The 13,992-nt window shown below is 44.6% G+C and overlaps 2 protein-coding genes across 2 annotated transcripts in view; one reads left to right on the top strand and one right to left on the bottom strand.

The window, feature by feature from the left end:
- LOC146983010 (uncharacterized) lies at positions 1–5,667 on the bottom strand. The gene is made up of 4 exons (XM_085784341.1): positions 4,210–5,667; positions 2,522–2,828; positions 1,059–1,677; positions 1–391 (listed from the first exon to the last, which is right to left on the bottom strand). Exons 1-3 carry the CDS (start codon positions 4,684–4,686, stop codon positions 1,139–1,141), a joined length of 1,323 nt encoding a protein of 440 aa, XP_085640467.1. The 5' UTR covers positions 4,687–5,667; the 3' UTR covers positions 1–391; positions 1,059–1,138.
- A 3,546-nt stretch (positions 5,668–9,213) lies between these two features.
- The window catches only part of LOC146983009 (1-phosphatidylinositol 4,5-bisphosphate phosphodiesterase delta-3-A-like), a 36,786-nt gene continuing 32,007 nt past the window's right edge, over positions 9,214–13,992 (top strand). The window contains exon 1 of the mRNA XM_085784340.1: positions 9,214–9,614. Coding sequence (XP_085640466.1) covers positions 9,509–9,614 — 106 coding nt within the window. The 5' untranslated portion in view covers positions 9,214–9,508. The remainder of the gene's footprint in view (positions 9,615–13,992) is intronic.

The following is a 13,992-nucleotide window of genomic DNA, read 5'->3' as shown; positions in this document are numbered from 1 at the left end:
AAAAAAAAAATACAGTCTCAGTTGAAGCTGATTTGTTACTGTTTGTTTTGAAGGGGGCGGGGCTGCAGGGTCAACAACTTTCAATTAATAGAAAAAACAAAACAAAAAAAACGGTATCATTTAAATGGACACACATATACGAAGTCGACCAGGGAAAGAAAATATTCTTCTTGTGTTGTCAAATACATTCTCTTTATAAAAAGAATATTATTTTTGAAATATTTACATTTCTTCTTGGAAAAAAAAGAAAAAGAAAAAGAAAAAGAAACAGGAACAGGAACAGGAACAGGACACCTCACAGTCCAGATAGAAAAAGAAACGTCAAGTATTGCATCGCAATGCGAGGAACTCAGAGTCCACATGACAGACTGGTGACACAAAACTGATGACACTTTATTTAAAGGGATAGTTCAACATTTTGGCAAATTGGCCCATTGCCATAATCCCTATAGTCATAGCAGTAGGTTCGTTACCTTTAATTGTTGGTGCAAGCTATTTTTAGAACAGCAGAACAGAGCCGTGAGCTGCTCAGAGCTACGCTACGGAGGCTCATGGGATTTCTTGGTTTCCCTCATCAAACTCATCAAATACACAATCCAACAACTCCACAACGCTCTGGTGGACAAGTTGTGACCTGCACATTCACCACGCTATGAGATAATAACACAGCGTTACCAGACAGAGTTGTTTTAGAGGGAAATTCATGCAAAACCGCTGATGCGCGTTGCCTTCAGGGACAGTTTTTCATCAAGCAGTCTCTGCATTTGCCTCGAAAACGGCTTCGTTTCGTAACGTTCTGTTATTATCTCATAGCGTGGTGAATGTGCAGGTCACAACTTGTCCACGAAAGCGTTTCGGAGTTTTGGGATTGTGTATTTGATGAGTTTGATGAGGAAAACCAAGAAATCCCATTATTAGCCTCCGTAGTGTAGCTCTGAGCAGCTCACGGCTCTGCTCCGCTGTTCTAAAAATAGCTTGCACCGACAATTAAAGGTAACGAACCTACTGCTATGACTATAGGGATTATGGCAATGGGCCAATTTGCCAAAATGTTGAACTATCCCTTTAAAAATGCAGTAGTCCCGTGTTTTGTTTTGTTTATTTACCTCGGCGGTGGCTGAGCTCAGAGTCCTCTAGTCTAGGTGGAGCCGACTTGGTTCTGGTTCTGCAGGAGCAGCTCCGTGTTCTGGGCTCTCAGTCTCTCCAGCTCCCGCTCCAGCTCCTGCAGCCGGAGCAAGGAGCTCTCCACCGTCGCTCCTCCTGCTCCTGCTCCTGCTCCTGCTCCTCCTGCTCCTCCTGCTCCTCCTCCTCCTCCTCCTGTCGGCTCCACGGCGCGCCTCAGCCGGTTGTTCTCCTCCTCCAGACGCGACATGCACTTCTCCAGCTCCAGATACTCCTGCACCAGCTCCTGCTTGGTCATGTTCTGCAGCGACTCCACGTGATACATCTCGTAGGTCTCGGAGAAGTCTCTCTGCAGGAACTCTCCTCCGGCGTTCCCGGGCCTCCCGATGCCGTCGCTGCCCCCTCCCCCGCCGCTGCCGTCCCCCTCCTCCTCCTCCTCCTCCGGCTCGTAGTTGTAGCCGTAGCCGAGGTGATGCTGGTTGTCGAACAGGTCCTCCTCGCTGCCCGTGTCCTCCATCATGCGGACGCCGACGCCGGACGTCCGCCGTGACCCCCCTATTAGGGATGGGAGAAAAAAATCGATTCACATAAATATCGCAATATCTTTTTTGACGATTTTTTTTTTTTAATGTTGTGCAATGTGCATTTGTTCGCCTTTTTTACATACAGAGAGTCCAGGTTTTGAAAAGGGTTTGAGTTCACTTTATAATGGAGTATGTTAATTCAGTGGTTCTCAACTGGTGGGTCGGGACCCAAAAGTGGGTCGCGGACAGCTGGTCAAAAAAGTAAATAATATCTAATGCACATCTGATGTTGGACATGTCTTTTATTTTGAAAAATAACTTATTTTGAAAGGCACACGAAACACGTGAACACATGCAGTTGTAATGGTCCTCCTCAGTTTCTTATTAATGTGGCCTGAATGCAGTGAATCTTGTTTTGTTTTGTGGGTCTTAATTTTGTGCAATTTGATATTTATTCACTTTTGTGAATATGCTCTGAACGCAGAGATGCATTAGAAGTCAAATATCTCATTTTGTTGGTCTCCATTTTGTGCAGTTTGATATTTTTTTATTCACTGCCGTACATGCAGTTGTCATGGTCCTCCTCAGTGTGCCCTGAAAAGCACTTTGCTCAATAAAGAGCTAAATTAAAAGGCTTTTAAAAAATTCTTGGTTTGAATTCTATAAAAGTGGGTCGCGACTTAATGACCATGGGTCCCAGAGTGAGACTAGTTGAGAACCCCTGTGTTCATTTATAGGCTCCTACAGTATTTGCGTGCAGATAAATGTTAAAAATGCAGACTAAAAATAGAGAGAATCGGCAATATCGTAGAATCGTAATTTAAATCGTAGAAGAATCGAATCGGGGGAGAAAAGCATGTGGTCCCAGCCCCTACCCCCTATGCAGGCCTCGGTGTTGAGGTCCGGCTCCTCGCGGTCGTGCTCCTCCATCAGGAACTGCGTGGTGTTGTAGGGAGCCACCGGCAGCCCCTTGGCGAACATCTCCTCCCGCAGCCGCGACGCCCGGGCCGTCTCCCGCTCCTCCAGCGCCTTCCGCTCCTCCCACGACAGCTTGTAGTACGGCTTCCAGCTGCGCTTCTTCTTGGACGTCCGGCGCCGGTGCCGCTTCTTCCCCAGACGCGCGTCCAGACCGGTGTCCGAGTCCACGTGCAGACCCTCCTCCTGCTGCTGCTGCTGCTGCACCTGAGCCCAGGGATGTCACAATTAGGACTTGTTTTCACAATTAATCGTGGTATTAAACGCCACAAGTCGACATGAGGGTGAGTAGATAATGAGTGAAATTTGAATTTTGGGTGAACTATCCCTTTAAATGCCACAATTAATTAATCGTTAAGATTCCTAAATAACCGTCACTTCCCAAAAAAGATTATGTTGGAATTGTATTGGCAGATGTGCGTTAAAATAAAGGTTAAAGGGATAGTTCACCCAAAATTCAAATTTTTACTTTCATTTAATATTTTTTTGTTTTGTTTGTTTGTTTGTTTTTTTAATACAAATGACACGCTAACATTTAAATTCCTACCAATTCAATGTTACGTTAAATAAATGGACCACTATCTGTGCGTTAACCTTTATTTTAACGCACATCTGCCAATACAATTCCAACATAATATTTTTTGGGAAGTGACGGTTATTTAGGAATCTTTACCATTAATTAATTGTGGCGTTTAAAGGGATAGTTCACCCAAAATTCAAATTTCACTGAAGCCCCGACATGAGAAATTGTTCAGCCGGTCAGTGCAAAGGAAGAGACACTGAGACACTGGGAGCTTCCGCTACAAACAAGCTTGAAATATAGACTTATTTAATTTTTCCGGAACAATTTCTCATGTCGGGGCTTCAATACAAGAGGGACATTACAGACGAGCAGTATGGAGGTATTTGGATGTTTTTTGGTGTGTCTTTTTGTTACGAAGAAAAGTGAGGTCCGTTCTCAACCATCATATGGACATGCAGTCAGTGCTGCACGGAGCCCCCCCCGCCCCCCCCCCCGGAGGACTCTGAAACTTCTCCCAGCCCTTAGTCCACATGAGAGTGAGTAGATAATGAGTGAAATTTGAATTTTGGGTGAACTATCCCTTTAAACGCCACAATTAATTAATCGTAAAGATTCCTAAATAACCGTCACTTCCCAAAAAATATTATGTTGGAATTGTATTGGCAGATGTGCGTTAAAATAAAGGTTAACGCACAGATAGTGGTCCATTTATTTAACGTAACATTGAATTGGTAGGAATTGCGTGTCATTTGTATTTAAAAAACAAACAAAAAACTATTAAATGAAAGTAAAAATTTGGTGTTGATGACAATTTATGACCTTAATATTTCAAACACTTCCACTGGGGGATTAATAATTGGTCATATATTAATAGATACTTGAAATATTTTGTGTAAACAATGAGTAATGTAATTATATTTGGACTATAGTTGATTTTACACATTCATAGTGTTGTGAAATTAATTACTAATGCATAATAATCATGAAAATCGTAGTACCGTGATTATTTCTCTGACAATAATCGTAGGCTACCAAGAAAATTTGTAATCTTGACAGTATCCCTACCTGAGTCCCGTCCTGCTCGGATTTCACCGGGGAGATGAGACCTCCACCTCCTCCTCTTTCTCCTCCTCCTCTTTCTCCTCCTCCTGATGCATGCATCCGGGGGTTCTGGTTCTGGTCTGGAGTAGTCTCGGTTTTGATTTTAATCCGGCACTTTGAGTTTGAGTTGAGCTCGTTTCCGGCTGCAGAAGCAGGGCACACCTCCCTCCTCCGGCCGCCTTTCATTTGCCATAACTTGTTGTCTGTGTTGTTGATAATATCCCCACAGTTCTGCTGCTGCTGCTGCCGCCGCTTCAGCTCTCTCTGTCTCCCCCTGTCGCCGTTCACTGGTGGTCCTCCTCCTCCTCCTCCTCCTCCTCCTCCTCCTCCTCCTCCTCCACGGTCGCTGGCTGCTGGGAGATGCTCCAACCCGCTGCTCCCACCTGAACTTTTCAGGTGATGGCTCTGCTGCTGCTGCTCCGGTGGTGGCTCCGTCATCATGGTGTTTTTTTTGTTGTTGTTGTTGTTGTTTTTTTAATTTACAATTTTTTTTCTTTCCAAATTTACAATTTTTTTTAAATTATTCTAGCGCATTTTTTATAATTATTATTTACTCTTCCTGCTACAGAAGCTACGAAGTTCGCATAAACGTGTTATAAAAAGTTAATTTGAACGAATTATATCACTTATTCCAGAAGGAGCCGAAGTCGCCAAAGAAAGTTAGTTTAAGTGTCGGCGTCTTTTTTTGTTTGTTTTGTTGTTGTTTTTTTTAAGAGAGAGAGAAAAAAAAGAAGAAAAAAAAAAACAACTCCCGTAAAGTAAAAGTAAAGTTCCGGAGAGTAAAACACTTGTTACTCCTTCAAGGATTTGTCAGGGCAACTGTCGCTAACTACCATTAACTGTTTCGATGCTGTCAGAGCCGCCGTTCACCCGGAGACCGCGATCCGCCTTCACAACAGTGTCCAGTGTGCTGCTCAAGAAGAGGGAGCTCCTGTTTATATAGCAGCTCCGCCTCTGGCCGCGCGCATGCTGCTGGTTGTGACTCCAGTTGCATTGTGGGACTTGCTGTTCCCATTCCCGTGGCCGCACTCCCACAGAGCGCCGCGACGAACTACAAAGCCCACAAGTCCGGCGTAACTGACAGAAACGTCGACCAATCAGGCGGGAGAATGTCGAGCTCGATGGCGCCCACACCTCTCTTCGCTGATTGGACGAGGAGACATCTTTGCTGTTGCTAAGCTTAAAGTTTTTTCTGATTGGACGGTCCGGGAGTCAATCAAAAGTACGCAACACACACGAAGAAAGAAGTCCGGGGCATTTTTATGGAAGCTACTATGTCGAAATAAAGGGGGCACGTGTAAAAGTTACGAAATGCAAGTACATTTAAATACTCTCGAATCACATTACATTGTACGTAAAACAATTGTATACAATTTTATACACACACTCGTACAGTTTATCACCATAACTTTACCACAGAGGGTAGCGTCTGCTTGATACGACAGCGAACCCTCTTCCTGTATTTTAAGCAAAATGGAGAACGCCTCCAACGGAAACTAGTCCGCCGTGAATTTTCGTCTCGTAAAATCAGCGAATACAGCTCAGTTTCACATTGTAATCATTTCCCTCTGTTTACTGGTGTAAAAACGAGAAACGCCGGTGTTAGTTGAACCGTTAAATGTTTTCCGTATGAATATTCTGTGTGTTGCGCGGAGTGATACTTCGTGTCGTTGGGGGGTGTGAGGGGGGTGAGGAGAACTCTGGTGGAATCAGCGTAAACAACGAACGTTAGTTTATTGTGAAGCTGCCGCCGCTGCCTCGCAGCACAGACACACTCAGCTCCGAGCCCCTTTGTTGTAAAAGGAGGGTGGGTCAGGCGAAGATCTCACATTTGAGCTTAAATCCTGATTCTGCAGTGGACGGAGTGTTGTAGTTCAAGTTTTGATTAAGTTTTTTTTTCTCCGATATGCAGTGTTAACGTTTTTAAATGCACTGTCGTATCGCGTGTGTGTGTGTGTAGGAAGCTAAGGATACGCTTACGTTAGCCTAAAATGTGAACGTTGGCTAGCAAGCAACATGAGTACGACGATGATGATAACTGAACAATTTGTCATAAAAAAAACACCCAGAAAGTGCGGATTACGCACAAATAATAATATTCAAAATAAATGTGAGCATGATAATATGTATTTCAATGCAAATAGATGGAAAAAAGACGAACGCCATTTAGCAAGACCAAGCTAAGCTATGCTAAGCTAGTTGCTAACTAGCCTACGCCACGGTGTTGTGTGGGGAAAAAAGTTAATAAACATATAACGATTACTCCAATATAATGTAGTTCAAAACAAAATGTTCCTTCTTCTATTTCTCGATATAGTTATAATTAAAGCGGGCAGGCGACAAACTATAAACGTTGTAAAAAGAAAGCAACTGAAATTGCTATCGTTAGCCTCTAGCTAACTAGGCCAACTGTGGGGGAGGCGTAATTGCTGGAGAGTTTCCCTGGAGAGTTTTTGTATTATTGTTGTTACATAATTGCGATTAATTTCATCATTTGTATTACGGATATTATGTATTTCAGGTTAACAGCGACAACACAGTGTAACAAACACATAATAATGAGATTGGTAAAATGCGATAAGTATTTCAGTTTCCAGGAAGTAGACGGTTCCTCATCTTGCAAGGCAGCACTGAGGCTCAGCACTTTAGTTTACTGCTAGTTAAACTAACTATCCACTCAAACACTATCTACCGGCATTTTCACTATAACTACTGTCGATTTGTGTAAAATATTAATATTTATTATGATTATCATAACAATAAACGACTGGATTCAATTATTGTTTGTAATATGAAAACCTTGTTATGGATTATAGTATTGCTTTTGTATTGCTCTGTTCAATTGCACTTATTTTTTGTAACATACCCTACATACATGCACAGTGAATGTGTCTTTGCAGTCAGTGTGTGCTCACTATTAAGGAGTTAATCAATACACTGACTTCATCTTCAACTTTATATCCTGTAGCCTCTCATGTAAACACCACACACTTTCCTCACTGCTGTGTTTTCACTGAGCTCTGTGGATCAGTTAATGGAGGAAATGTGTTATTCATGTGTGTGTGTATGTGTGTGACCTAGTGTCTCTTCCTAACGCAGCTTGTAAAGACTGAATCCAGAGGCTTCAAACAACACAGGCCTACTGTTTCTACTAATAGAAGCAGACAGAGTTTCTGCTCTGGCAAATAAGAAAGCTGAGCCGGGAAGTCCTTTGAGGAAGAGAGGTGCTACGTTCCAGTTAATATGAAACCTAATGACCGTGGAGGTTGAGAAATCATACCGAGGGGTTCCCATATTCTCTCACATGAAGGAAGGAACGGTGCTGCAGCTACAGAACCAGAGCTGCTCCTGCATAGATCACAGCTTGTGAGGATTAGCAGGCATGACTTAATCTCTCACCCTGTCTAACATGGTTGTTGCTGCAATTGAGAGGAGGAGGAGATGAAAGATATAGTAATTGTTTACAGGCCTAAAACACCAGCGTGGGCCTTAAAGTGTAAATTCATTCAAACACTGGCTGATTTCCATTTAAATGTTTAAAAAAAATGAGCTGAGCTGTTCAGATTTTTCATGAAGACATCATCATCATCATCATCATCATCAATCATCATGGTCCGGACCAGAGAGAAAGAAACGCTTCATTCAATGACTGAGTGAAAGAAACATGACTTTAAGCACACTCCACCCACCCCACCAAACCTGTTTATTTAACTGTGTGAATGTGTGTGTGGATGTCTGTGGATCAGTCATGATCACATTTTTATTCTCTCCCTGACAGGAGCTGAGCCCAGCTGAGCTCTGTCCCTCTCTGCTCTGTTATAACTCCATTACAAAGACTTAATTGAGTTTCCAGCCGGAGCTGTGGAGCTGCTCTACATCCACTCAGTAGCCTGCATGGAACTAATAATAATGATAATAAAAAATAATAAAACACACACAGAGATCTGAGTCCAGCTTCTGTCATCATCCAGGTGCATGTGGACATGATGGTGCAGCAGAGCAGACAGCAGCGCACAGCCAGATGCATTTGACGTTAGGACAGAATTGATTGTTGTTGTTGAGGTTCCTGCAGTAGCTTCAAGCAGCCAACAGGCGGCGCTGCACCACAACTCATACAACAACACAACACAAACACATGTGGATTTATTAGTTTTTCTTCTGCCTTAAATCTGTTACCAGTTGTTTTTTGGTTTCTCCCTCAGGTATCCATGTGTCACCTGGATGAGAGGACTTCAGGTGTTAGACCCCCCCCACCCCCCCTCCACCATGAAGCTCTGGGAACCTGTGACCCCCCAGCAGTGGACACAGATAGACAGACGACCATCCACACACTTGTAAGGTTATATCTATCTATCTATCTATCTATCTATCTATCTATCTATCTATCTATCTATCTATCTATCTATCTATCTATCTATCTGTCTGTCTGTCTGTCTGTCTGTCTGTCTGTCTGTCTGTCTGTCTGTCTGTCTGTCTTTCTATCTTTCTTTTCATTCTTTCTTTCTATCTTTCTTTCTGTCTGTCTGTCTATCTGTCTGTCTGTCTTTCTGTCTGTCTGTCTTTCTATCTTTCTTTTCATTCTTTCTATCTTTCTGTCTGTCTGTCTGTCTGTCTGTCTGTCTGTCTGTCTGTCTATCGTTCTGTCTTTCTTTTCATTCTTTATTTCTATCTATCTAGCTATCTAGCTGTCTGTCTGTCTGTCTGTCTGTCTGTCTGTCTGTCTGTCTGTCGTTCTATCAATTCAATTCAATTTGCTTTATTGGCATGAACACAGATTTGTTTTTGCCAAAGCATTTTACACAATACTGATGCACCACAACATTGCAATTCATATTCATGTTCTATCTATCTATCGTTCTACCTCGTTGCTGATCACTGATCAATACTCGATCTACGAGTTATAACCCAGCAGTTGTTGAAGTCGCTCGGTCGTGTTTCAGTGCAGTGGGAGGTGGGCTGGGCCGTGCCGTGCCGGGCTGGGCCGTGCGTAAAGTGTGCGCCTGGTGGTTTTGGAGTCAGATTACGCGCGAGCATGGAGCGCATGCAGCGGCGGGGAGGGACTTCACATGTGGAAAAGAAATAAGTGTCGGGGTCTCTCGGTCTCTGGGGAAGGGAACGGGAAAGCGCAAAATCCGAGTGTGCGTGAAGACACCTGCTGCTGCGGCTCCGTCTCTCAGCGCTAGACCCCCTCCGCTCTCAGACCCCAGACCCCAGACCCAGACCCTGTGCGGTCTCCGCTGGAGCTTCCACCGAGTTGGAGACGATGTTGGGCAGCGGGAAGTCACCGGCGGCGGCCACCGGGCCCCGCGAGCACCGGGAGCACCGGGGCAAGGCGGCCGACAGGACCACGGACCCCGTCAGGAAGCTCGGTGAGGAGACCCGTGAACGTCTCATGAGAGAGAAAAAGAAAGAAAGAAAGAAAAGTTAACCAACCTGCACCGGCGTCATTCATATCAACACGGAGAAAGTTGGTGTTTGTGTGTTTAGCGCCGTGTTTAGAGTTTCTACTCTGATTTAATGAGCTCTACATTCCTAAAGTGTTTTTAGTTGCATTTAAACTTGTGTTGAGCTGAGACTGTGACGGGTTTTCTCTCTCTCTCGTGTGTGTGTGTGTGTGTGTGTGTGTGTGTGTGTGTGTGTGTGTGTGTGTGTGTGTGTTGCTCCAGTTGGTGTGTGGCTCCACTTCTTCTCTCATAATAGTTGAAAAGCTGGAAACACATTTGTCTGATTTGTTAGGGTTAGGCTTCCTCTCTCTCTTTGTGTGTGTGTGTGTGTGTGTGTGTGTGTGTGTGTGTGTGTGTGTGTGTGTGTGTCTTGGAGCTAGTGCTTGTGACCAAGTTGCCTCATTTGCCCCCCCACCAACTTCAAAGATGAAGTCATGGGATGTATTTCTAGAGAACGAGTCAAACACTTTGCTGAACTCAATGAGAAAAATGACAGTTCACACACTCACACACTAATCACAGCTCTGAGTGTGTGTGTGTGTGTGTGTGTGTGTGTGTATGAAGTGGTCATGTGATGTGTGTGTGTGTGTGTAGCTGCTCTCTGCTCCACCGCTGTGATTCAGGCTCGTTGCCGTCCCCGTCCCGTCCAGCCTCTACACCCTGTCAGTAAGACACTGGCCGGCTGCCTCCCCCACCTCCCCACCACCCCCCTCCCTCCTCCCCCCTCTCCCCCCCTAAAGCAGTGGTCACACCTCACCCCAAAATAGCCACCTGCTGAGCAGAGACACAGCAGCACCTGTCAGACTGAGGAGAAGACGTCTGGACCTGGTGTGTTGATGCTGAGCCCGGTTCTGACCCACATGTTGAAAAAACAGCTCAAACACATTCAGTCGTTTCATTTAGGACGATTCCACGTAAATTCAACCTGGGGCTCTAGAACGAACGTCCTGCAGTAGTTCTGTCTGTCCCTGCAGCTTAGAATGGGAGTGGATGGATCGTTGTTTACATCCCATAATACCTTGATTTATTTTTACAGGGCTTTGTTCACTTCAAGAAAGACGTCATGTTTGTAAACAGAGCTGGCGTTACGTCTTCATGGTCTGAATAAACAACAGCCAGATTGAAGGCCTTTGCCCACTGAGTCCGTTTTGTCGACCTCGTGTTGTGTTGATGATTGTTTCGAGGTTCGATTTTCTGCGTTTTTCGCATCCGTGAAAATGTTTTTGGACCAATCGCATCAGTGTTTCTGGATTGGACGGACGCAATATTTTCTTTTTCTCTTTTCATTTCTCGACAAGTGAGCGGACCACAAAGTCATCCTCAATGCGTGACGACTTTTGTTTCCCTGTCCGAAGTTTGGAACAGAAAATAAAAACGCATGGTAAAACAGACTCAGTGTGCAAAGACCTTTACTCTCACTGCTACTAAGACGTTGTGGCTCTGAGTTTATATTGCTTTGTTGATAAAACAAACAGGAGCTTTAGACCTGTAAACACACTGAGCCGTCAACTTGACTCTCACGTGAGACTTGAAGAAAATCTTCAGATTTGTTCTTTTAGAACTAAAATATTAGGAAACTACAGCCCCAGGTTGAATTTGCCTGGAATTGTCCCTTTAAAGGGATAGTTCAACATTTTGGCAAATTGGCCCATAATCCCTATAATCATAGTTCATTACCTTTAATTGTCAGTGCAAGCTATTTTTAGAACAGCGGAGCAGAGCGGCGAGCTGCTCAGAGCTACGCTACGGAGGCTCATGGGATTTTTTGGTTTCCCTCATCAAACTCATCAAATACACAATCCAACAACTCCACAACGCTCTGGTGGACAAGTTGTGACCTGCACATTCACCACGCTATGAGATAATAACACAACGTTACCAGACAGAGTTGTTTTAGAGGGAAATGCAGAGACTGCTTGATGAAAAACTATCCCTGAAGGTAACGCGCATCAGCTGTTTTGCATGAATTTACCTCTAAAACAGGCTTTAAGAAGACTTTTTATTCTATAAAGTGCAGTGTTTTCACCACAAAGGGTTAAATAAGTCCATTAAATCATGACTTTACTGAATCAGACAGATGAACACGTCTGTTGTCGCCTGTGGAGCAGATTCCCAGCTCTTAGTCTGGTATCGAGGTGACACCAGAAATCCTGCTGCAAACATCCAGCCCACAACCAGAGCTGGACCCCCCCTCTAATGCTTTTACAGCAGTGTGTGTGTGTGTGTGTGTGTGTGTGTGTGTGTGTGTGTGTGTGTCTGACACTCTGACACCATGCAGACTCTTGTTGAGGCTCTTACTGTTGCTGTGGTTATGAAACCGTATCTCTCTGCCTGAAAATGTACTGTGCAACTGTCAACGCTATATTTGAGCATCCTGCTAATGCTGAATAATGAAGCCAGTGAGGTCACCGACCCCCACGACGCCCCCGTAACCTACCCCACCCCACCCCACCCCGTCGCCCAGCCCACACCCCCCGACCCTCTGCTGCCATGTGTCGTTATAAATCAGCAGCGCGGCCTTCAGCCCGGCCTTGTGTCGTCGTAGCAGCTTTTTATAAACAGCCACTTTTCCACAGTTGTGCTGTAATGAGACTGAGAGGTTCAGGTCATTTGATGTCACAGTACCGGCCTCTCTCTGTTGGTCCACAGAGTTAAAACTCACTTTAAAGGGATAGTTCAACATTTGGCAAATTGGCCCATTGCCATAACCCCTATAGTCATAGCAGTCGGTTCTTTACCTTTAATTCACGGTGCAAGCTATTTTTAGAACGGCGGAGCAGAGCCGCGAGCTGCTCAGAGCTACGCTACGGAGGCTCATGGGATTTCTTGGTTTCCCTCATCAAACTCATCAAATACACAATCCAACAACTCCACAACGCTCTGGTGGACAAGTTGTGACCTGCAAATTCACCACGCTATGAGATAATAACACAACGTTACCAGACAGAGTTGTTTTAGAGGGAAATTCATGCAAAACCGCTGATGCGCGTTTCTGTTGGGAGCAGTTTTTCAGCAAGCAGACTCTGCATTGCCTCGAAAACAACTCTGTTGAGTAACATGGTGAATGTGCGGGTCACAACTTGTCCACCAGAGCGTTGTGGAGTTGTTGGATTGTGTATTTGATGAGTTTGATGAGGGAAACCAAGAAATCCCATGAGCCTCCGTAGCGTAGCTCTGAGCAGCTCACGGCTCTGCTCTGCCGTTCTAAAAATAGCTTGCACCGACAATCTTTTTGTCTTTTACATGTAAATGTGGCGTGAGAGACTGAGATGTGTTAGTTTGCAGATAATCCATGTTGGAGTCAGACAAGTGCAACACTGATAATTATATTCGTCGCCACAGACTTCCCCAGGGAGGAGGAGGAGGAGGGTCGGAGTGGATTTGATTTCAGGGAGAGTCTGAAGAGTGTGTGTGTGTGTTGTGTGTTGTGTGTGAGCACTGCAGCTCTGTCACAGCGGTCGGTTGTGAATACACACTTGAGCAAACACGGCTTGTTGCTGTGCGGTTTTGCGCGTGGTCACAGATCTGACCTGCAGGTTGAAGTGTCGACATCAGCTGCTGTTATGTGAGAGAATACCTACAGTTTGTGGTCTGTGTGTGTGTGTGTGTGTGTGTGTGTGTGTGTGCAACGACTCCACATCCTGCATGTGCACATTCAAGAACACAAAGAGCACAACACAACCAACACATTAACATTGTCTCATTAACATATAATGGGTCCTAAACGCTCCAAGCCTGTGGTCGGGAACAGATCCCTTCATGCAGCTCTAACCCCCTTAAATCCCAAATGAATGCATCTAAGTGACTTGTTGGAGTTGTGTTACCATGTGTTCATCAGCTCTCTGGAGCCTAATTTAGACTTCTACATCGTGTGCATTTTATTTCTCTGGTGAATATTTCACTTTTATTCGACTTTTAATCATAAATAATGATGTTTCTTCCTGCGTTTGCCACCCAGTTTGTTTCCCAGCACTTCTGCGTTTGTTAGGAAAAACTATTAAAAAGGAAAATTAGATTTGTCATTCCAGCTCTGCAGAAAGCTGCTCGTGCCCTACTTTCTCTCCACTTTCTTGCTACTACAGCGATGCTGAAAAGCGTAAAAAAAAAAAAAATCAAACAGTCATTCAAGTTCTTGCACATCTGTACAGCAGAATATTTAAATCTCTGTTTGCACTTCTACCAAACCAAACAACAGCTCATGCAGTCTGGCTTCCCTCGCTGAATGTTTCTCAACCTGGCAACGGCCGGAGCTGCAGGAGGAATCTGAGCAGCAGCAGCAGCTCAGTGTTCAGGCTTCAAAACA

This window comes from Trachurus japonicus, chromosome 8 (genome assembly GCF_045865225.1).
Source record: "Trachurus japonicus isolate A0001 chromosome 8, Traja_1.0".
Lineage (NCBI taxonomy): Eukaryota > Metazoa > Chordata > Actinopteri > Carangiformes > Carangidae > Trachurus > Trachurus japonicus.
Note: the sequence above shows the minus strand (reverse complement) of the source record. Positions and strands in the feature narration are given on the sequence as shown.